Consider the following 23,425-nt stretch of genomic DNA (forward strand, 5'->3'; position numbering starts at 1 on the left):
ATCAGACCGTGCGGGGGGCGGGGCCTCCTCGTGCCCCGCCCCATTCAGCCAACCCCCGCCCCTCCCCCTGCCCTCCCCCCCCCCGTGAATATTTTTGTGAAAAAAAAAAAAGATGAAAAATAATAATAATAAATAATAATAAAAGGGAGAAACGTGGGGAGGGGCGCACACCGGGCGTGATCATTATCATTATTAATTATTGTTTTTAATATAAATATACGGGTAGAGATCTGTGGGTACAAATTCCCCTCCCCCACCCCCTCCCCCTCCCCCACCCACCACTTCAAACCCCGTTTAATATTTTTTTTTTTTCTGATTTTTCTGGTTTTGGTTTTTTTTTTTTTTTTTTTTTTTCCTTTTATTCTGTCCAAAAAACCACTTTTTTTCTTAAAAAAAAGAGAAAAGGTGGGGGGGGAGGGGAGGAAGGAAAAAAAAAAAAAGAGGAGGGGGAGGGGGGAGGGGCGACTTTTACCTGCAAAGAGAACGTTGGGGGGAGGGGAGATCAAAGAGGGGGGCGGGGCGGGGGGGAGGGGGGGGCGGGGGGAGGCGGAAATAAATTAAATACGAACCAAAACAAGGGGGAACTCGGAGATTGGAGCAGCGCAAAGACCCAGCGGGAGCGGCACGAGGAGGAGGAGGAGGAGCACGAGGAGGAGGAAGAGCGGCGGCCCCCGGCCCCCCGCGGGGGCGGCTGTGGGGCGCGGGGGGAGCCCCCCTCGAGTGCGGTGTGGGGCGGGAGGCGGGGGGCTCCCGCGGAGACCACGGCTTTGGGGGCCGCTTTCTCTCTCTCTGTCTCCCGTGGCGGTGTGGGGCCGGCGCGCTCGGGGGGCGGCCCGCGGCTCGGGGGGCGCTCCGTGGGTCTCGCCGTGCTCCGTGGGGCGGGCGGGGGTCTCTGCTCTCCGCGGGGTGGGGGGCCCAGACCTCGGCAGCAGGAGAAGAGACACACACTGAGGCACGGGGAAAACGCGGGGGGCGCCGCCCCATAAGTGGGGGCGCCGCCCCACACGGCCCGGGGCTCCGGCCCCACAGGTCCCACCCCCAGCTCCCCTCCTGGGGGCTGCTGAGGGGCGGATCCGCGCCCGAACAGCGGCGCCCCCACCCCGGAGGCGCTTATGGGGCAGCTCCAGCCCCACAAGTTGTTCCCCCCACCCCAGAGGCGCTTATGGGGCAGATCCGAGCCCCACAAGTTGTTCTGCTCACCCCAGAGGCGCTTATGGGGCAGATCCGAGCCCCACAAGTTGTTCCCCTCACCCCAGAGGCGCTTATGGGGCAGATCCGAGCCCCACAAGTTGTTCCCCTCACCCCGGAGGCGCTTATGGGGCAGATCCGAGCCCCACAAGTTGTTCCCCTCACCCCAGAGGCGCTTATGGGGCAGATCCGAGCCCCACAAGTTGTTCCCCCCACCCCAGAGGCGCTTATGGGGCAGCTCCAGCCCCACAAGTTGTTCCCCCCACCCCAGAGGCGCTTATGGGGCAGCTCCAGCCCCACAAGTTGTTCCCCCCACCCCAGAGGCGCTTATGGGGCAGATCCGAGCCCCACAAGTTGTTCCCCCCACCCCAGAGGCGCTTATGGGGCAGCTCCAGCCCCACAAGTTGTTCCCCTCACCCCAGAGGCGCTTACGGGGCAGCTCCAGCCCCACACGTCGCTCCCCCAGCCCCAAATCCCCCCTCTCTGTGGCTGCTGAGGGGACGAGAGGCGGTCGTGGGGCAGCTCCGAGCCCCACAGCAGGTGGTTATGGGGCAGCTCCGAGCCCCACACACCAGCTGCCCACCCCAGGAGGTGCTTATGGGGCAGCAGCAGCAGCAGCAGCAGCAGCTGTGGGGCACATCCAGGCCCCGCAAGTCGCCCTCTCCTCACCCCAAGAGGTGGTTACGGGGCAGCTCCGGCCCCACAAGTCGCTCCCCCATCCCAAAGGTGGCTGTGGGGCACCCCCAGCCCCACAAGCGGCTCCCCCAGCCCTCGGGCCGCCGCGTGGGGCTGCAGCGGGGCCGCGGGGCTCAGATGTGGGGCAGGGCGGGCAGGCTCTGCCGGCAGTCGATGGCGCCGCGGTCGGGCCCGGTGAAGGTGAGGGGCAGCCCCCCCAGGAAGCGGCGGCGCTCGGGGGGCTCCAGCCCCATAAGCGGGCCCAGCTGGGCCGTCGGCAGCGCCGGGCGGTAGCTGGGGAGAGAAGGAGGTCAGGCCGGGGGGCCGGGGAGCCCGGGGGGCAGCCGGGGGGGCACCCGCGGCCCCCCAGGGACGGGGGGACGGCCCCGTGGCGGGGACCGGCCCCGCAGAGAGATGCGACCCCATAGCAGGGGGGCTCGGCCCCACGGACAGGGACACGCGGCTGCGGCCAGGGGCCCGGCCCCACAGCGCCGCACGGCGCCGCGGCTCGGCCCCATAGCGGGGGCCGTGACCCTACAAAGGGGGGGCTCGGCCCCACGGCGGGGCGACGGAGCCCCCCAGGAAGGGGAGGCGACCCCACGAGGCTGAGGAGGGGGCGCAGCCCCACTGAGGGGGGACACGGTGGTCCTACAGTCCTAGGCCCCACAAGTGGGGGTCCAGCCCCGTAAGAGACTCCAGCCCCACAAGTGGGGGGCTCAGCCGGACCCAGTGTGGGGCACCAACAAGGGGGCGCAGCCTTGGGGCCCCGCGCGGGGCAGATTGGGGTCTCCCCACCCCACAGATGGGCACACGGGGGTTCCCCGCCCCACAGAGGGACGATGCGGGGCTTCCCCCACCCCACAGATGGAGAAATGGGGGTTCCCCATCCCATAGAGGGACACTATGGGCTTCCCCCATCCCATATAAGGACAATATGGGCTTCCCCCATCCCATATATGGAGAAATGGGGGTTCCCCATCCCACAGAGGGACAGTATGGGCTTCCCCCATCCCATATATGGAGAAATTGGGGTTCCCTATCCCATATAGGGACAACGCGGGGCTTCCCCCATCCCATACAAGGACAATCTGGGGTTTCCTTATCCCATATAAGGACAATCTGGGGTTCCCCATCCCATACAAGGACAATATGGGCTTCCCCCATCCCATATATGGAGAAAGGGGGAGTTCCCTATCCTATATATGGACAACGTGGGGTTTCCCCCACCCCATAGATGGGCACATTGGGGTTCCCCATCCCATATGGGGACAGTATGGGTTCCCCCACCCCGTATATGGAGAAAGGGAGAGTTCCCCGTCCCATACAAGGACAACATGGGGTTTCCCTATCCCATATAAGGACAACGTGGGGCTTCCCCCATCCCATATAAGGGCAGTATGGGGTTTCCCTATCCCATAAAAGGAAAATACGGGGTTTCCCCATCCCATATAAGGACAATATGGGTTTTCCTATCCCATATAAGGACAAAACGGGGTTTTCCATTCCCATAAAAGGAAAATATGGGGTTTCCCTATCCCATATAAGGACAATCTGGGGTTTCCCCCATCCCATAAAAGGACAGCACGGGGTTTCCCTATCCCATATAAGGACAAGCTGGGGTTTCCCCCATCCCATATAAAGACAATATGGGCTTCCCCATCCCATGTAAGGACAATATGGGGTTTCCTTATCCCATATAAGGACAATATAGGGTTTCCCTATCCCATATAAGGACAATATGGGGTTTCCCCCATCCCATATAAGGACAATACGGGGTTACCCCATCCCATATAAGGACAATACGGGGTTTCCCTATCCCATATAAGGACAATATAGGGTTTCCCTATCCCATATAAGGACAATATGGGGTTTCCCCCATCCCATATAAGGACAATATGGGGTTTCCCTATCCCATATAAGGACAATATAGGGTTTCCCTATCCCATATAAGGACAATATGGGGTTTCCCCCATCCCATATAAGGACAATCTGGCATTACCCCATCCCATAAAAGGACAATATGGGGTTCCCCATCCCATAAACGCCCATATATGGAGAATTCGGGGCCCCCCACCCCACCTAAGGGCACTATGGGGTTTCCCGCATCCCCTGCGTGACCGACGCGCCCTTTCCCCACCCGACGCGCACCAACGCTGCCCCCAAACCCCTCCCCCGTCACTCACCTGCGTGCCCCCCAACCCCCCAAGCCCCCAAACCCCCGGCCCCACCTACGCCTTGACGAAGGCGCGCAGGGCGCGGCGCCGCTCGCGCTCGGCGAAGAGGTCGATGAGGCGCGGGCCCATGGCCGGGGCCGAGGCGTGCAGGCGGAAGAAGCGGCTGTAGAGCCCCAGGGCCCAGGCGGCGCGCAGGGACAGCGCGTGGGACACCGAGGGGTCCGAGCGGAGGGCGGGGGGCAGCAGGGACAGCTCCGTGGTCAGTTCTGGGGACACAGAGACACCGGGGTCAGTTCTGGGGTCACAGAGACACCGGGGTCAGTTCTGGGGTCACACAGAGACACCGGGGTCAGTTCTGGGGTCACACAGAGACACCGGGGTCAGCTCTGGGGACACAGAGACACCGGGGTCAGTTCTGGGGTCACACAGAGACACCGGGGTCAGCTCTGGGGTCACAGAGACACCGGGGTCAGTTCTGGGGTCACACAGACACCGGGGTCAGTTCTGGGGGGACACAGAGACACCGGGGTCAGTTCTGGGGACACAGAGACACCGGGGTCAGTTCTGGGGTCACACAGAGACACCGGGGTCAGTTCTGGGGGGACACAGAGACACCGGGGTCAGTTCTGGGGGGACACAGAGACACCGGGGTCAGTTCTGGGGTCACACAGAGACACCGGGGTCAGTTCTGGGGTCACACAGAGACACCGGGGTCAGTTCTGGGGTCACACAGAGACACCGGGGTCAGTTCTGGGGTCACACAGAGACACCGGGGTCAGTTCTGGGGACACAGAGACACCGGGGTCAGCTCTGGGGACACAGAGACACCGGGGTCAGTTCTGGGGTCACACAGAGACACCGGGGTCAGCTCTGGGGACACAGAGACACCGGGGTCAGTTCTGGGGTCACACAGAGACACCGGGGTCAGCTCTGGGGACACAGAGACACCGGGGTCAGTTCTGGGGTCACACAGAGACACCGGGGTCAGTTCTGGGGTCACAGAGAGACACCGGGGTCAGCTCTGGGGTCACAGAGACACCGGGGTCAGCTCTGGGGTCACACAGAGACACCGGGGTCAGTTCTGGGGTCACACAGACACCGGGGTCAGCTCTGGGGTCACACAGACACCGGGGTCAGCTCTGGGGACACAGAGACACCGGGGTCAGTTCTGGGGACACAGAGACACCGGGGTCAGTTCTGGGGTCACACAGAGACACCGGGGTCAGTTCTGGGGTCACACAGACACCGGGGTCAGCTCTGGGGACACAGAGACACCGGGGTCAGTTCTGGGGACACAGAGACACCGGGGTCAGTTCTGGGGTCACACAGAGACACCGGGGTCAGTTCTGGGGACACAGAGACACCGGGGTCAGTTCTGGGGTCACACAGAGACACCGGGGTCAGTTCTGGGGGGACACAGAGACACCGGGGTCAGTTCTGGGGACACAGAGACACCGGGGTCAGTTCTGGGGTCACACAGACACCGGGGTCAGTTCTGGGGACACAGAGAGACACCGGGGTCAGTTCTGGGGTCACACAGACACCGGGGTCAGTTCTGGGGTCACACAGAGACACCGGGGTCAGTTCTGGGGACACAGAGACACCGGGGTCAGTTCTGGGGTCACACAGAGACACCGGGGTCAGTTCTGGGGTCACACAGACACCGGGGTCAGCTCTGGGGACACAGAGACACCGGGGTCAGTTCTGGGGACACAGAGACACCGGGGTCAGCTCTGGGGACACAGAGACACCGGGGTCAGTTCTGGGGACACAGAGACACCGGGGTCAGTTCTGGGGTCACACAGAGACACCGGGGTCAGTTCTGGGGACACAGAGACACCGGGGTCAGTTCTGGGGTCACACAGAGACACCGGGGTCAGTTCTGGGGGGACACAGAGACACCGGGGTCAGTTCTGGGGACACAGAGACACCGGGGTCAGTTCTGGGGTCACACAGAGACACCGGGGTCAGTTCTGGGGTCACACAGACACCGGGGTCAGTTCTGGGGGGACACAGAGACACCGGGGTCAGTTCTGGGGTCACACAGAGACACCGGGGTCAGTTCTGGGGTCACACAGACACCGGGGTCAGTTCTGGGGTCACACAGAGACACCGGGGTCAGCTCTGGGGTCACACAGAGACACCGGGGTCAGTTCTGGGGACACAGAGACACCGGGGTCAGTTCTGGGGACACAGAGAGACACCGGGGTCAGTTCTGGGGTCACACAGACACCGGGGTCAGTTCTGGGGTCACACAGAGACACCGGGGTCAGTTCTGGGGGGACACAGAGACACCGGGGTCAGTTCTGGGGTCACACAGAGACACCGGGGTCAGTTCTGGGGGGACACAGAGACACCGGGGTCAGTTCTGGGGGGACACAGAGACACCGGGGTCAGTTCTGGGGACACAGAGACACCGGGGTCAGTTCTGGGGTCACACAGAGACACCGGGGTCAGTTCTGGGGTCACACAGAGACACCGGGGTCAGTTCTGGGGTCACACAGAGACACCGGGGTCAGTTCTGGGGTCACAGAGACACCGGGGTCAGCTCTGGGGTCACAGAGAGACACCGGGGTCAGTTCTGGGGTCACACAGAGACACCGGGGTCAGTTCTGGGGTCACACAGAGACACCGGGGTCAGTTCTGGGGACACAGAGACACTGGGGTCAGTTCTGGGGTCACACAGAGACACCGGGGTCAGTTCTGGGGACACAGAGACACTGGGGTCAGTTCTGGGGTCACACAGAGACACCGGGGTCAGTTCTGGGGACACAGAGACACTGGGGTCAGTTCTGGGGTCACACAGAGACACCGGGGTCAGTTCTGGGGACACAGAGACACTGGGGTCAGTTCTGGGGTCACACAGAGACACCGGGGTCAGTTCTGGGGACACAGAGACACCGGGGTCAGTTCTGGGGTCACACAGACACCGGGGTCAGTTCTGGGGACACAGAGACACCGGGGTCAGTTCTGGGGTCACACAGAGACACCGGGGTCAGTTCTGGGGGGACACAGAGACACCGGGGTCAGTTCTGGGGACACAGAGACACTGGGGTCAGTTCTGGGGACACAGAGACACCGGGGTCAGTTCTGGGGACACAGAGACACCGGGGTCAGTTCTGGGGTCACACAGAGACACCGGGGTCAGTTCTGGGGTCACACAGAGACACCGGGGTCAGTTCTGGGGGGACACAGAGACACCGGGGTCAGTTCTGGGGTCACACAGAGACACCGGGGTCAGTTCTGGGGACACAGAGACACCGGGGTCAGTTCTGGGGACACAGAGACACCGGGGTCAGTTCTGGGGTCACACAGAGACACCGGGGTCAGTTCTGGGGGGACACAGAGACACCGGGGTCAGTTCTGGGGTCACACAGAGACACCGGGGTCAGTTCTGGGGTCACAGAGACACCGGGGTCAGTTCTGGGGGGTCACAGAGAGACACCGGGGTCAGTTCTGGGGTCACACAGAGACACCGGGGTCAGTTCTGGGGTCACACAGAGACACCGGGGTCAGCTCTGGGGTCACAGAGACACCGGGGTCAGTTCTGGGGACACAGAGACACCGGGGTCAGTTCTGGGGTCACACAGAGACACCGGGGTCAGTTCTGGGGACACAGAGACACCGGGGTCAGTTCTGGGGGGACACAGAGACACCGGGGTCAGTTCTGGGGTCACACAGAGACACCGGGGTCAGTTCTGGGGTCACACAGAGACACCGGGGTCAGCTCTGGGGTCACACAGAGACACCGGGGTCAGCTCTGGGGTCACACAGAGACACCGGGGTCAGTTCTGGGGACACAGAGACACCGGGGTCAGTTCTGGGGACACAGAGACACCGGGGTCAGTTCTGGGGTCACACAGAGACACCGGGGTCAGTTCTGGGGACACAGAGACACCGGGGTCAGTTCTGGGGGGACACAGAGACACCGGGGTCAGTTCTGGGGTCACACAGAGACACCGGGGTCAGTTCTGGGGACACAGAGACACCGGGGTCAGTTCTGGGGTCACACAGAGACACCGGGGTCAGTTCTGGGGTCACACAGAGACACCGGGGTCAGCTCTGGGGTCACACAGAGACACCGGGGTCAGCTCTGGGGTCACAGAGAGACACCGGGGTCAGTTCTGGGGTCACACAGACACCGGGGTCAGTTCTGGGGGGACACAGAGACACCGGGGTCAGTTCTGGGGACACAGAGACACCGGGGTCAGTTCTGGGGTCACACAGAGACACCGGGGTCAGTTCTGGGGTCACACAGACACCGGGGTCAGTTCTGGGGACACACAGACACCGGGGTCAGTTCTGGGGTCACACAGAGACACCGGGGTCAGTTCTGGGGTCACACAGACACCGGGGTCAGCTCTGGGGACACAGAGACACCGGGGTCAGTTCTGGGGACACACAGACACCGGGGTCAGTTCTGGGGTCACAGAGACACCGGGGTCAGTTCTGGGGTCACACAGAGACACCGGGGTCAGTTCTGGGGACACACAGACACCGGGGTCAGTTCTGGGGTCACACAGAGACACCGGGGTCAGTTCTGGGGTCACACAGACACCGGGGTCAGCTCTGGGGACACAGAGACACCGGGGTCAGTTCTGGGGTCACACAGAGACACCGGGGTCAGTTCTGGGGTCACAGAGACACCGGGGTCAGTTCTGGGGTCACACAGACACCGGGGTCACGGCGAGGGGCTGGGGTCAGACCTTGGGGTCCCACAGCCACCCTGCGGTCACTGTGGACAGCGCGGTCACCTCCCTGGTCAGTTCTGGGGTCACCGGCTTCAGTGCCAGGTCATCGAGAGACCCTCCCCAAATTCTGGGGTCCCTCCTAACCTTTTGGGGATCCGCTGGAATTTTGGGGACCCCCTTGAGCGCCACAACTGCGGCCCAACCTTCGGCCCTGTGCCGTGACCCGCCCGAGCTGTCTCCGCCCGCGGGGTCCCCCTCGTGTTTTGGGGGGCTTTGGGGGTCTCTGGGGGGTTTTGGGGGGCTCTGGGGGGTTTGGGGGGTCTCTGGATGGTTTTTGGGGGTCTCTGGGGGGTTTGGGGGTCTCTGGGGGTCTCTGGGGGGTTTTGGGGGGCTCTGGGGGTCTCTGGGGGGTTTTGGGGGGCTCTGGGGGGTTTGGGGGGGTCTCTGGATGGTTTTTGGGGGTCTCTGGGGGGTTTGGGGGGCTCTGGGGGTTTTTGGGGGGCTCTGGGGGGTTTGGGGGGGCTCTGGGGGGTTTTTGGGGTCTCTGGGGGGTTTTGGGGGTCTCTGGATGGTTTTTGGGGGGCTCTGGGGGTCTCTGGGGGGTTTTGGGGGTCTCTGGGGGGGTTTTGGGGGCTCTGGGGGGTTTTGGGGGCTCTGGGGGGTTTGGGGGGTCTCTGGGGGGTTTTTGGGGGCTCTGGGGGGTTTTGGGGGTCTCTGGGGGGTTTTGGGGTCTCTGGGGGGTTTGGGGTCTCTGGGGGGTTTTGGGGTCTCTGGGGGGTTTTGGGGGCTCTGGGGGTCTCTGGATGGTTTTTGGGGGTCTCTGGGGGGTTTTTGGGGGCTCTGGGGGGTTTTGGGGGTCTCTGGGGGGTTTTGGGGTCTCTGGGGGGTTTGGGGGCTCTGGGGGGTTTTGGGGGCTCTGGGGGTCTCTGGGGGTTTTTGGGGGGCTCTGGGGGGTTTTGGAGGCCTCTGGGGGTCTCTGGATGGTTTTTGGGGGTCTCTGGGGGGTTTGGGGGCTCTGGGGGGCTCCGGGGAGCCGCCGACCTCCCGAGTTGTTGGTGAAGATGCAGTAGAGGATGCGGTAGGCGGTGAACTCGCCCACGCAGCCCGGCAGGTTCTCCCCGTACAGCGCCTTCAGCTGCGTCTGGCACTGGTTGAACTCCTCGTGGTCGCCCTGGGGGGCACAGCGGGGACCCTCAGCGACCCCTCCCCACGGCCGGGGGTCCCCAAAGCCCCCCCCGAGCCCCCCAGCCCACCTTCTCCAGGGCGATGCGGGCGTGGGTCTCGTAAACCTCCACCGTGAACTCGGTGCGGACGCCCTGGACCTGGGGGGCAGAAACGTGGGGAGGGGTCTCAAAATGAGGGGAGGGGTCTCGAAATGAGGGGACGGGATTAAATGTGGGCAGGGGATTAAATGTGGGGACGGGATTAAATGTGGGGAGGGGTCTCAAAATGAGGGGAGGGGATTAAATGTGGGGAGGGGTCTCAAACTGACGGGAGGGGGTTAAATGTGGGGGGTCCTCAAATATAGGGGGAGTCGAAGGGGAGAGGAGCCAGCCCAGAAATCCAGGGGAAGAAAAATCACCGGAGAGCCTCCCCCAAAAATTTACTGGGACCCCCAAAACCCACCTGGGAGCCCCAAAACACACCTGGGAGTCCCAAAACCCACCTGGGAGCCCCAAAACCCACCTGGGAGCCCCAAAACCCACCTGGGAGCCCTAAAACACACCTGGGAGCCCCAAAACCCACCTGGGAGCCCCAAAACACACCTGGGAGTCCCAAAACCCACCTGGGAGCCCCCAAAACCCACCTGGGAGCCCTAAAACCCACCTGGGAGCCCCAAAACTCACCTGGGAGCCCCAAAACCCACCTGGGACCCCCCAAAACCCACCTGGGAGTCCCAAAACACACCTGGGACCCCCCAAAACCCACCTGGGAGTCCCAAAACCCACCTGGGAGCCCCAAAACCCACCTGGGAGTCCCAAAACACACCTGGGACCCCCCAAAACCCACCAGGGAGCCCCTAAAACCCACCAGGGAGCCCCCAAAACCCACCTGGGAGCCCCAAAACCCACCTGGGAGCCCCAAAACCCACCTGGGAGCCCCTAAAACCCACTTGGGACGTCCTAAAACCCACTTGGGACCCCCCAAAACACACCTGGAGCCCCCAAAACCCACCTGAGATCCCCTAAAATCCACCTGGGACCCTCCAAAATCCAGGTGAAATCCTCCGAAATCCCCCTAAAATCCCCGTGGGACCCCCCAAAACCCACCTGGGACCCCCCGGGACCCCCCAGCGCCCCCGAGCCCCCCTGACCGTCAGGTCCTGGCGCAGGGACTTGAGCTGCTCGCAGGCCCAGGCGTAATCGCGGTGCTGCTGCCAGTGCGAGCGGACCAGCGCCAGCGCCTGCCGCAGCACCTGGGCACAAAACCGAGAGTTTGGGGAATTTGGGGAGTTTGGGGGATTTTGGGGGGTTTTGGGGAGTTTTGGGGATTTTGGGGGGTTTTGGGGGGTTTTTGGGGGGTTTTGGGGGGTTTTTGGGGGGCTGCTGCCAGTGCGAGCGGACCAGCGCCAGCGCCTGCCGCAGCACCTGGGCACAAAACCGAGAGTTTGGGGAATTTGGGGGAGTTTGGGGGATTTTGGGGGGTTTTGGGGAGTTTTGGGGATTTTGGGGGATTTTGGGGGGGGTTTGGGGGGTTTTTGGATTTTGGGGGGTTGTTTTAGGGGTTTGGGGGGAGGTTTTGGGATTTTGGGGGGTTTTGAGGTGGATTTTGGGGTGGATTTTGGGGTTTTTGGGATAATTTCTCTCACTCACAGGCACAGGTCTGACGGTGGCCGGGTCGGGAGCACAGGTGAGCCCCAGGTGTGTTTTTGGGGTGAATTTTGGGGTGGATTTGGGGTTTTGGGGTGGATTTTGAGGTTTTTGGGGTTTTGGGGTGAATTTTGGGGTGGATTTGGGGTTTTGGGGTGGATTTTGAGGTTTTTGGGGTTTTGGGGTGGATTTTGGGGTGGATTTCGGGGTTCCGGTGTGGATTTTGGGGTTTCTGGGGTATTTTCGGGTCACTCACAGGCACAGGTCTGACGGTGGCCGGGTCGGGAGCACAGGTGAGCCCCAGGTGTGTTTTGGGGTGGATTTTGGGGTGGATTTGGGGTTTTGGGGTGGATTTTGAGGTTTTTGGGGTTTTGGGGTGGATTTTGGGGTGGATTTTGGGGTTTTTGGGATAATTTCTCTCACTCACAGGCACAGGTCTGACGGTGGCCGGGTCGGGAGCACAGGTGAGCCTCAGGTACCTCTTGGTCACCTCCTGGCAGGTGCCCAGAATCTTCACCTGCTCCCAATCCAGGCCCTCGGCGGGGGCGTGTCCGGGGGCGTGTCCGTGGCCCGGGGGGCTGGCCGGGGGCGGGTTGGGGCGGGGCTTTTTGGGGTGCGGCCCGGCCCCGCCCTGGAAGCGCTGGGCGCGGCGCTGCCGCCGCAATTCGCGCTCGGGGTCCTCGGGGTCGGCGGGCGGGCGGCGCCGGGCGCGCCGCGGCGGACCCGGCTCTGGCCTGGAAAACCCGGAACTCGGTTCAACTGGGGAACGAACGGGAATCCCGGGAACCAAACGGCGCGCTCCGGGATTTCGGGGGTTAAAGACGGGGGCGGGGGGGGACACGGCTCGGGTCGGCTTCGGGGGGAAAAACACCGATTTTGGTTAAATGGGGAACTGGGGCAAAAGCCCGGGGCGGTTTGGGGTGAAGACGGGAGTTGGGGGAAATTTCCCAGGGCCAGCCCTCTCCCAGGCCCTCCCAGTTTATCCCAGTCCCCACCAAATTCCCTCCCAGTCCATCCCAGTCCATCCTAGTTTATCCCAGTAGCCCCCAAATCCCCTCCCAATCCCCTCCCAGTCCCCCCCGGTTTATTCCCAGTCCCCCCAGTCCTCCCCAAATCCCCACCCAGTCCATCCCAGTTCCCCCCCCAATCCCCTCCCAGTCCCTCCCAGTCCATCCCAGTTTATCCCAGTCCCCCCCAGTTTATCCCAATCCCCTCCCAGTCCCTCCCAGTCCGTCCCAGTCCCTCCCAGTGCCCCCCAGTGCCCCCAGTACCTCTTGCCGCGCTGTGCCCGCGCCCGGCCCCCGCTCCAGGGCCCCCCCCCGGCCCCGGGGTTTGGGGGGGCCCCCCCGGCGCCCCCCGGGCCGGGCCTCGAGCCCCGAGCCCGACGAGTCCGACTCCGAGTCACTGCGGGACGGGGCACTGACACTGGGGGCACTGGGACCAGTTTGGGGGGGACTGGGACCCGTCTGGGGGGCACTGGGACCAGTTTGGGGGGACTGGGACCGGTTTGGGGGGGACTGGGACCAGTCTGGGGGGACTGGGACCAGTTTGGGGGGGACTGGGACCAGTTTGGGGGGGACTGGGACCAGTCTGGGGGGCACTGGGACCAGTTTGGGGGGGACTGGGGGGACTGGGACCAGTCTGGGGGGCACTGGGACCAGTTTGGGGGGGGACTGGGGGGACTGGGACCAGTCTGGAGGAACTGGGACCAGTCTGGGGGGGACTGGGATCGGTCTGGGGGGGACTGGGACCAGTTTGGGGGGGACTGGGACCAGTTTGGGGGGACTGGGATCGGTCTGGGGGGGACTGGGACCAGTCTGGGGGGGACTGGGACCAGTTTGGGGGGGACTGGGACCAGTCTGGGGACACTGGGACCAGTTTGGGGGGGGACTGGGGGGACTGGGACCAGTCTGGAGGAACTGGGACCCGTCTGGGGGACTGGGATCGGTCTGGGGGGGACTGGGACCAGTTTGGGGGGGGACTGGGACCCATCGGGGGGGACTGGGATCGGTCTGGGGGGCACTGGGACCAGTTTGGGGGGACTGGGACCGGTCTGGGGGGCACTGGGACCAGTCTGGGGGAACTGGGACCAGTCTGGGGGAACTGGACCAGTCTGGGGGGGACTGGGATCGGTCTGGGGGGGACTGGGACCAGTCTGGGGGGGACTGGGGGGACTGGGACCAGTCTGGGGGCACTGGGACCAGTCTGGGGGACTGGGACCAGTCTGGGGGGACTGGGACCAGTTTGGGGGGGATGGGACCAGTTTGGGGGCAGTGGGAGGACTGGGATCGGTTTGAGGAGCACTGGGAGGTTTCAGGGTGGATTTTGGGGCGGATTTGGGGTTTCCCGGGGCGGATTTTTTCGGGATTTTTCCGGGCTGGATTTGGGATATTTTGGGGGTGTCCCAGGGAGGTTTTTTGGGATATTTTGGGGTGGATTTTGGGGCGGATTTGGGGTTTCCCGGGGCGGATTTTTTGGGGATTTTTTCGGGCTGGATTTGGGATATTTTGGGGGTGTCCCAGGGAGGTTTTTTGGGATATTTTGGGGTGGATTTTGGGGCGGATTTGGGATGTCCCAAGGCGGATTTTTTGGGGATTTTTCCGGGCTGGATTTGGGATATTTTGGCGGTGTCCCAGGGAGGTTCTGGGGCCTCACCTGCGCCGGCAGTGCCTGCCAGGCGAGCGCGACGACGACCTGGAGCGGGAGCGCGAGCCGCTGGAGGAGGAGCTGTTCTCCTTCATGAAGACGTTCCGGTTGCCAAACTTGGTGGGGAAGCCCCCCGGGGCCCCCCCCCGGGCCCGGGCCCCCCCCGGGGCGCCCCGCGGGGGCGGGGGAGGGGCGGGGGGGGCGCTGGGGGGGGCCCGGGGGGGGCCCGGGGCTGGGGCTGGGCCGGGCCTGCGGCAGCTCCCAGCGCTTCTTCTTGGGGCTGGAGGAGCCCTCGCGGCCCAGCCTGGGGGGAGGGAATTCGGGGGTTAGAAGTGGAATTGGGGGGATACGGGGGGGATTCGGGGGGTTGGGGGGGAATTCGGGGGGTTAGAAGTGGAATTGGGGGGGATTCGGGGGGGATTCGGGGGGTTAAGGAGGGAATTCGGGGGGTCAGGGGGGAATTCGGGGGGTTAGAAGTGGAATTGGGGGGATTCGGGGGGATTCGGGGGGTTGGGGGGGAATTCGGGGGGTCAGGGAGGGAATTCGGGGCTTAGAAGTGGAATTGGGGGGGATTCGGGGGTTACAAGTGGAATTGGGGGGGATTCGGGGGGGATTCGGGGGGTTGGGGGGGAATTCGGGGATGTGGGGGGGAATTCGGGGGTTAGAACTGGAATTGGGGGGGATTCGGGGGGGATTTGGGGGGAATTCGGGATGTGGGGGGGAATTCGGGGGGTTAGAACTGGAATTGGGGGAATTCGGGGGGTCGGGGGGAATTCGGAAGGGAATTTGGGGGGTCAGGGGGGATTTGGGGGGTTAGAAGTGGAATTGGGGGGATACGGGGGGAATTCGGGGGGTTGGGGGGGAATTCGGGGGGTTAGAAGTGGAATTGGGGGGGATTCGGGGGGTTAGATATGGAATTTGGGGGGTTGGGGGGGAATTCGGGGGTGAGAAGTGGAATTGGGGGGATTAGAGACAAAATCTGGGAGGTTGGAGATGAAATTTGGGGGGTTAGAAACAAAATTTGGGTTGAAACAATTTCGGGGGTCAGGGATGAAATTTTGCGGGTCAGAGAGGGAATTTTGGGGGATTAGAGACAAAATTTTGAGGTCAGAGGGGAAATTTGGGGGGTTAGAAACAAAACCCGGGTTACAAACGGAATTCCGGGGGTCAGGGATGAAATTTCGGGGGTCAGGGAGGGAATTTTGGGGGATTAGAGACAAACTTTGGGGGTGAAGGGGGAATCTGGGCTCAGAGGGAACTCTGGGGCGCAGGTTTCCCAGGAATTTCGGGGCGCTGGGGCAGCTGTGGCTCCGTTCTCCCGGGGCTTTTTGGGGACACTCGGGACAGATTTTTGGGGCTGTTCCGGGTGGATTTTTGGGCGATTTTGGCCAGTTTTTTTTCCAATTTTGAGCAGATTTTCTCGGGGCTTTTTGGGGCGATTTTGACCGGATTGTTATTCTGATTCTGAGCGGATTTTCTCGGGGCTTTTCGGGGCGATTTTGACCGGATTTTTCAGGAATCTCGGGTGGATTTTTGGGGCGATTTTGACCGGATTTTTTTTCTAATTTTCAGTGGATTTTCTCGGAGCTTTTCGGGGCGATTTTGACCCAGATTTTTCAAGGATCTCAGGTGGATTTTCAGGGTGATTTTGACCGGATTTTTTTTCTGATTTTCAGCGGATTTTTTCGGGGCTTTTCAGGGTGATTTTGACCGGATTATTTTTCTGATTCTGAGCGGATTTTCTCGGGGCTTTTCGGGGTGATTTTGACCGGATTTTTTTCTGATTTTCAGCGGATTTTTTTGGGGCTTTTCGGGGCGATTTTGACCGGTTTTTTTTCTGATTTTCAGCGGATTTTCTCGGGCTTTTCGGGGCGATTTCGACCGGATTTTTTTTCCGATTCTGAGCGGATTTTCTCGGGGTTTTTCCGGGGATCTGGGTGTTCCCTGGGATGGCGCGACCCACCCGGGCAGGGGCTCCCGGCTCCAGTCGATGGTGAAGGCGGAGCCGTCCTGCAGCCGCGCCTGCAGCAGCTCCTTGAGCAGCTTCTCCGTCCTGTCCTTGTCCTCCTCGGACTCGCAGGCCGTGAAGCAGCGCTGCACGTACGCCTTCATCTCGGGCGGCCAGTCCTCGGGCTTGCCCCGGGGCGCGCCCCGCGCCTCCCTGGGGGGAAGAGGCGTTCGGGGCCGTCCCGGGGGGCAGCTGGGGCTCCCGCGGGGGTAGGGGACTCACCCGTGCCCCCCGTGCAGCTTCTCGGGCCCCGCGGGGCCGCCAAAGGCCGGGGGGGCAGCACGAAGGGGCGTTTGGGCAGCTGGAAACGGAGACCCCCCGAGCCAGGAGCCTCTGGGGAGAGAGAACGGGGGTCAGGGGGGGTCGGGGGGGTTTGGGGAATTTGGGGGTAAGCTTCAAAGGATTCTGGGGGGGGCTGGGGACAGTTTTGAGCAGGATTTGGGAGGAATTTGGGACAATTCTGGGCAGGAATTTGGGGACAATTTGGGGGTGATTTGGGGACAATTTTGGGCAGGAATTTGGGGATGATCTCGGGGGGGTTTGGGCAGGATTTTGGGGTGATTTGGGGGGGGTTGGGCAGGATTTTGGGGTGATTTGGGGACAGTTTTGGGAGGAATTTGGGACAATTTCAGGCAGGATTTGGGGACGATCTCGGGGGGAGTTGGGGCAGGATTTTGGGGGGATTTGGGGTGATCTGGAGCAGGGTTTTAGGGGGATTTGGGGCAGGGTTTTGGGGTGGTTTGGGGCAGGATTTTGGGGTGGTTTGGGGCAGGATTTTGGGGGGATTTGGGGCAGGATTTTGGGGTGAGTTTGGGCAGGATTTTGGGGGTTTTTGGGGTGATCTGGGGCAGGGTTTTGGGGTGAGTTTGGGCAGGATTTTGGGGGGATTTGGGGCAGCATTTTGGGGTGGTTTGGGGCAGGGTTTTGGGGGTGGTTTGGGGCAGGATTTTGGGGGGATTTGGGGCAAGATTTTGGGGGGCTTTGGGGTGATCTGGGGCAGGGTTTTGGGGTGATCTGGGGCAGGGTTTTTGGGGTGATCTGGGCAGGGTTTTGGGGTGGTTTGGGGCAGGGTTTTGGGGTGATCTGGGGCAGGGTTTTGGGGTGATCTGGGGCAGGGTTTTGGGGTGGTTTGGGGCAGGGTTTTGGGGTGATCTGGGGCAGGGTTTTGGGGTGATCTGGGGCAGGGTTTTGGGGTGATCTGGGGCAGGGTTTTGGGGTGGTTTGGGGCAGGGTTTTGGGGGTGATCTGGGGCAGGGTTTTGGGGTGGTTTGGGCAGGGTTTTGGGGTGATCTGGGGCAGGGTTTTGGGGTGGTTTGGGGCAGGGTTTTGGGGTGATCTGGGGCAGGGTTTTGGGGTGATCTGGGGCAGGGTTTTTGGGGTGATCTGGGGCAGGATTTTGGGGTGGTTTGGGGCAGGGTTTTGGGGTGATCTGGGGCAGGATTTTGGGGTGGTTTGGGGCAGGGTTTTGGGGGGATTTGGGGCAGGATTTTGGGGTGATCTGGGGCAGGGTTTTGGGGTGATCTGGGGCAGGGTTTTGGGGTGGTTTGGGGCAGGGTTTTGGGGTGGTTTGGGGCAGGGTTTTGGGGTGATCTGGGGCAGGGTTTTGGGGTGGTTTGGGGCAGGATTTTGGGGTGGTTTGGGGCAGGGCTTTGGGGTGATCTGGGGCAGGGTTTTGGGGTGATCTGGGGCAGGGTTTTGGGGTGATCTGGGGCAGGATTTTGGGGTGGTTTGGGGCAGGGTTTTGGGGGGATTTGGGGCAGGATTTTGGGGTGATCTGGGGCAGGGTTTTGGGGTCTCTCTCTCCCTCTCACACTCACGTTTCATGCGGCTCCAGAGCTGCCCTCCCCCCTTCTTGCCCTTCGGGGGCGGCCCCTCGCCGTAGTGGGGGGAGGGGAAGGGGGCGGAGCCCCCCGGGGGGGTTCCCCCGCCCCCCCCCGCCCCGCCGGCCCCCCCCGAGCCCCCCAGGTTGTGGGGAGGGGGCTGGGGGGGCGCGGCCGGGGGGGGCTGGGGGGCGGCGAAGGGCGACGCCTCGTCCAGGCCGGGCACGGGGGGCTGCTGTGGGAACAGGGGGAGGGGCGTCAGCGGGAGGCGCCCCCAGGGCCGGGGCCCGCCCCGCCCCCAAGTCCCCGCCCCCCGTACCTGGCCCAGGTTGTTCTGCTGCTGGGGGGGGGGCGGGGGGGGGCGGCTGCTGCTGCTGGGGGGGGGGCGGGGGCGTAGGAGGCCCCGCCCCCCGCGGCGTAGGGGGCGCTGGGGGCGCCATAGCCGGGGTACACCCCCTGCTGCGGGGGAAAAGTTCATTAGTGAACCATTAATTAGTTAATGAGACAGCCCAGGGACCCCCCTGTGCGTTAATGGTACAGCCCATTAATGGGACACCCCCCGTTGTGGGCGGACAATCGATTAATGAACCATTAATTAGTTAATGAGACAGCCCAGGGACCCCCCAATGCGTTAATGGTACAGCCCATTAATGGACACCCCCTGCTGCGGGGGGAAAATCGATTAATGAACCATTAATTAGTTAATGAGACAGCCCAGGGACCCCCCTGTGCGTTAATGGTACAGCCCATTAATGGGACACCCCCTGCTGCGGGGGGAAAATCGATTAATGAACCATTAATTAGTTAATGAGACAGCCCAGGGACCCCCCAATGCATTAATGGTACAGCCCCATAGCCGGGGTACACCCCCGCTGTGGGGGAGAAATCAATTAATGAATCCCTAATAATTAACGAGACAACCCAGGGACCCCCCCAATTAAATAATGAAACCCTGAAATCCCTAACTAATTAACGGTACAGCCCAGAGCCCCCCCCCCAAATTAATTAACGGGGCAGCCCAGAGACCCCTCCGCCCCATTCCGGGGGTCCCACATCCCCATTCCGGGGGTCCCACATCCCATTTTCAGGGGTCCCACATCCCCATTCCGGGGGTCCCACATCCCCATTTTTGGGGGTCCCACATCCCCATTTTCGGGGGTCCCACATCCCCATTCCGGGGGTCCCCACATCCCCATTCCGGGGGTCCCACATCCCCATTTTGGGGGTCCCACATCCCCATTTTTGGGGGTCCCACATCCCCATTCCGGGGGTCCCACATCCCCCATTTTTGGGGGTCCCACATCCCCATTCCGGGGGTCCCACATCCCCACTCCGGGGGGTCCCACATCCCCATTTTGGGGGGGTCCCACATCCCCATTCCGGGGGTCCCACATCCCGTTTCCGGGGGGTCCCAAATCCCCACTCCGGGGGTCCCACATCCCCATTCCGGGGGTCCCACATCCCCATTTTGGGGGGTCCCACATCCCCATTCCGGGGGTCCCACATCCCCGTTTCCGGGAGTCCCACATCCCCACTCCGGGGGGTCCACATCCCCACCTCCGGGGGTCCCCACATCCCCGTTTTGGGGGGTCCCACATCCCCATTTTTGGGGTCCCACATCCCCATTTCGGGGGTCCCACATCCCCGTTTTCGGGGGTCCCACATCCCCGTTTTGGGGGGTCCCACATCCCGGTTTTGGGGGGTCCCACATCCCCACTCCGGGGGTCCCACATCCCCATTCCGGGGGTCCCACATCCCCCACTCCGGGGGTCCCACATCCCCATTTTCGGGGGTCCCACATCCCCACTCCGGGGGTCCCACATCCCCGTTTTCGGGGGTCCCACATCCCCATTTTGGGGGGTCCCACATCCCCACTCCGGGGGTCCCACATCCCACTCCGGGGGTCCCACATCCCCGTTTTGGGGGTCCCACATCCCCATTTTTGGGGTCCCACATCCCCATTTCGGGGGTCCCACATCCCCGTTTTCGGGGGTCCCACATCCCCGTTTTGGGGGGTCCCACATCCCGGTTTTGGGGGGTCCCACATCCCCACTTCCGGGGGTCCCACATCCCCATTCCGGGGGTCCCACATCCCCACTCCGGGGGTCCCACATCCCCATTTTCGGGGGTCCCACATCCCCACTCCGGGGGTCCCACATCCCCGTTTTCGGGGGTCCCACATCCCCATTTTCGGGGGTCCCACATCCCCATTCCGGGGGGTCCCACATCCCCGTTTCCGGGGGTCCCACATCCCCATTTCCGGGGGTCCCACATCCCCGTTTCGGGTCCCCCCTCACCACGGGGTAGTAGTATCCGTAGGGGTAGTAGCCCCCCCGTAGGGCTGGTACCACTGGTAGTACGGGGGGGGCTGCACGGACGGCTCGGCCGCGGACGGGGCGGTGGAGTACTGCGGGGGGGAGGGGGGACACGGGGGTGAGACCCCAAACACAGAGAGACCCCCAAAATATAGAGACCCCCCAAAATATAGAGACCCCAAACATAGAGACCCCAAAAACAGAGAGACCCCCCAAAAATATAGAGACCCCAAAAACAGAGAGATCCCCCAAAAACAGAGAGACCCCCAAAAACAGAGACCCAAACACCAGAGACCCCAAAAACAGAGACCCCCAAAAACAGAGACCCCAAAAACTCCCCCCCACACCCCATCTCCCCCCCCACCCCCCCTATCCCCCCCCCAAGACCCCAAAATATAGAGACCCCCAAAAACAGAGAGACCCCCCCACCAAACCCCACAGAGACCCCAAACATAGAGACCCCCAAAAACTAGACCCCCCCTCAAACAGAGACCCCCCTCAATACACCCCCCCCAAGCTCTACCCCCCCCCACAACCCCCCCTCTACCCCCTCTCCCCCCCCCCCCAACACACCCCCCAACTCCCCCCCCTACTCCACCCCCCCCACTCCCCCCCCCAACCCTCACAGACTCCCCAAATTCCCCCCAAAACCCTTCAGGACACCCCGAAATTTCCCCCCAGATTCCCGGTAATTCCCCCGGAATCCCCCCAGAGCCCCTCAGGATCCCCAAAAAATCCCCCAAGACCTTCCAGGATGCCCCAAAGCCCCTCAGGGACCCCCGAATCCCCCAAATCCGCACCAAATCCCCTCAGGACCCCCCAAATCCCCCAAATCCGCCCCAAAGCCCCTCAGGGACCCCCAAATCCCCCAAATCCGCCCCAAAGCCCCTCAGGGACCCCCAAGAAACCTCCCAAGACCCTCCGGGTCCCCCAAAGCGCCTCAGGACACCCCAAAGCGCCTCAGGGACCCCCAAAGCCCCTCAGGACCCCCCGAATCCCCCAAATCCGCCCCAAATCTCCTCAGGACCCCCCGAATCCCCCAAATCCCCCCCAAAGCCCCTCAGGACCCCCCGAATCCCCCAAATCCGCCCCAAAGCCCCTCAGGATCCCCGAAATCCCCTCAGGACCCCCCAAATCCCCCAAATCCGCCCCAAAGCCCCTCAGGACCCCCCAAATCCCCCAAATCCGCCCCAAAGCCCCTCAGGACCCCCCAAATCCCCCAAATCCGCCCCAAAGCCCCTCAGGACCCCCCAAATCCCCCAAATCCGCCCCAAAGCGCCTCAGGACCCCCCAAATCCGCCCCAAATCTCCTCAGGACCCCCCAAATCCCCTCAGGACCCCCCGAATCCCCCAAATCCGCCCCAAAGCCCCTCAGGGACCCCCAAATCCCCCAAATCCGCCCCAAAGCCCCTCAGGACCCCCCAAATCCCCCAAATCCGCCCCAAAGCGCCTCAGGACCCCCCAAATCCGCCCCAAAGCCCCTCAGGACCCCCCGAATCCCCCAAATCCGCCCCGAAGCCCCTCAGGGACCCCCGAAATCCGCCCCAAGGCCGCCGAGCCCCGCAGCCCCCAGGAGCCTGGAGGAGCGGCCGAAACCGCCGCCACGCGGCCCGGGCGGGCCCGAGCCCCGACCTGCGGCCCTGCGGCCGCTCCCGCGGCGCTCTTCGCCCCGCCGGCGGCGGCCTTGCTGATGCTGGCCAGCGCCTGCCGCGCCTTCTCCCACTCCGGGTTCTCGGCGGGCACCGCCGCCTCCTCCCGCGCGCCGCCGGCGCCGAACGGGGCGGCCCTGGGGGGGGGAGGGAGAGCAGCGCGGTTGGGATCCGGTGCGGGCCCCGCTTCCCCCCCGGTCCGCCCGGAGCCGCGCTCACCACTCGCGCTGCTCGCCCAGGTTGGCGGCCATGGCGGGGCGGCCAAGATGGCGGCGCCTCCTTCTCCCTCGCGGAGCCGCTTCCGGTTGGCGCCGCCCCGCGCGGCCGATGGGGGACGGTGGCCGCGAGGGGGCAACGTAACGGACGCGCGCGAGGGGCGGCGGACGGCGGCCGCGAGGGGACGAACTTAGCGGGATGCGCGAGCGCGGGGCGCGTTTTGGGGGTCCCGGGGGAATTTGGGGCGGTTCTTGGGGGTCCCAGGGGGGAATTGGGGTCCCAGAGGGGATTGGGGCGGGTTTGGGGGTTCCAAGGGGGGGATTTGGGCAGTTTTGGGGGTCCCGGGGGAGAATTTGAGGGTCCTCCCCTGTATCAACCCCCCAGAGCCCTTCGGGGGTCGCCAGCCCCCCTGTGCCCCCCAGAATTTCCCCCAAATTCCCCCCCAGGGGCAGCAGCGGCAGCGCCCGGACAGAGGGGACCGCGGAACTTGGGGGCTGCTCCCCAAAACTGGGGGATTTCACTCCAAAACTGGGGGATTTCACCCCAAAACTGGGGGATTTCACCCCAAAACTGGGGGATTTCACCCCAAAACTGGGGGATTTCACCCCAAAACTGGGGGATTTTACCCCAAAATTGGGGGATTTCACCCCAAAACTGGGGGATTTTACCCCAAAATTGGGGGATTTCACCCCAAAACTGGGGGATTTTACCCCAAAAATTGGGGGATTTTACCCCAAAACTGGGAGATTTTACCCCAAAACTGGGGGATTTTACCCCCAAAATTGGGGGATTTTACCCCAAAACTGGAAGATTTCACCCCAAAACTGGGGGATTTCACCCCAAAATTGGGGGATTTTACCCCAAAATTGGCGGATTTTACTCAAAACTGGGGGATTTCACCCCAAAATTGGGGGATTTCACCCCAAAACTGGCGGATTTTACCCCAAAACTGGAAGATTTCACCCCAAAATTGGGGGATTTTACCCCAAAACCGCGAGCTTTCAATCCCTCAAACTGGGAAACGTTTTTCCCAAAACCGGAGGATTTTATCCCAAACCTGGGACGTTTTATCTCCAGAATTCAGACTTTTCCACCCCCAAAACCGGGCGTTTTATCCCCAAATTTGGACCTTTTCCCCCCCAAAATTCGGGGTTTTCACTCCCCAAAACCGGGATTTTCCCCCCAAACCCCAAATTCCCTCCCCCACCCTTCCGTCCCCTTCCCCCAACGGAA

At 62.7% G+C, this 23,425-nt stretch overlaps 1 protein-coding gene across 1 annotated transcript; it reads right to left on the minus strand.

The window, feature by feature from the left end:
- Window positions 1–100: 100 nt before the first annotated feature.
- LENG8 (leukocyte receptor cluster member 8) lies at window positions 101–22,268 on the minus strand. The gene is given in 17 exon segments (XM_066209011.1): window positions 101–2,157; window positions 4,096–4,303; window positions 9,770–9,899; window positions 9,982–10,050; window positions 11,043–11,144; window positions 11,966–12,272; window positions 12,810–12,838; window positions 12,840–12,942; window positions 14,194–14,426; window positions 14,428–14,488; window positions 16,148–16,345; window positions 16,415–16,525; window positions 18,010–18,247; window positions 18,332–18,471; window positions 20,310–20,419; window positions 21,960–22,113; window positions 22,196–22,268. Coding segments are annotated over 17 exon segments (2,385 nt in total). The 5' UTR covers window positions 22,228–22,268; the 3' UTR covers window positions 101–1,997.
- Window positions 22,269–23,425: the final 1,157 nt, after the last annotated feature.

This window comes from Chamaea fasciata, unplaced genomic scaffold, assembly GCF_029207755.1.
Source record: "Chamaea fasciata isolate MVZ Bird 193981 ecotype frontalis unplaced genomic scaffold, bChaFas1.0.hap1 SCAF_589, whole genome shotgun sequence".
NCBI classification, from domain to species: Eukaryota; Metazoa; Chordata; class Aves; order Passeriformes; family Sylviidae; genus Chamaea; species Chamaea fasciata.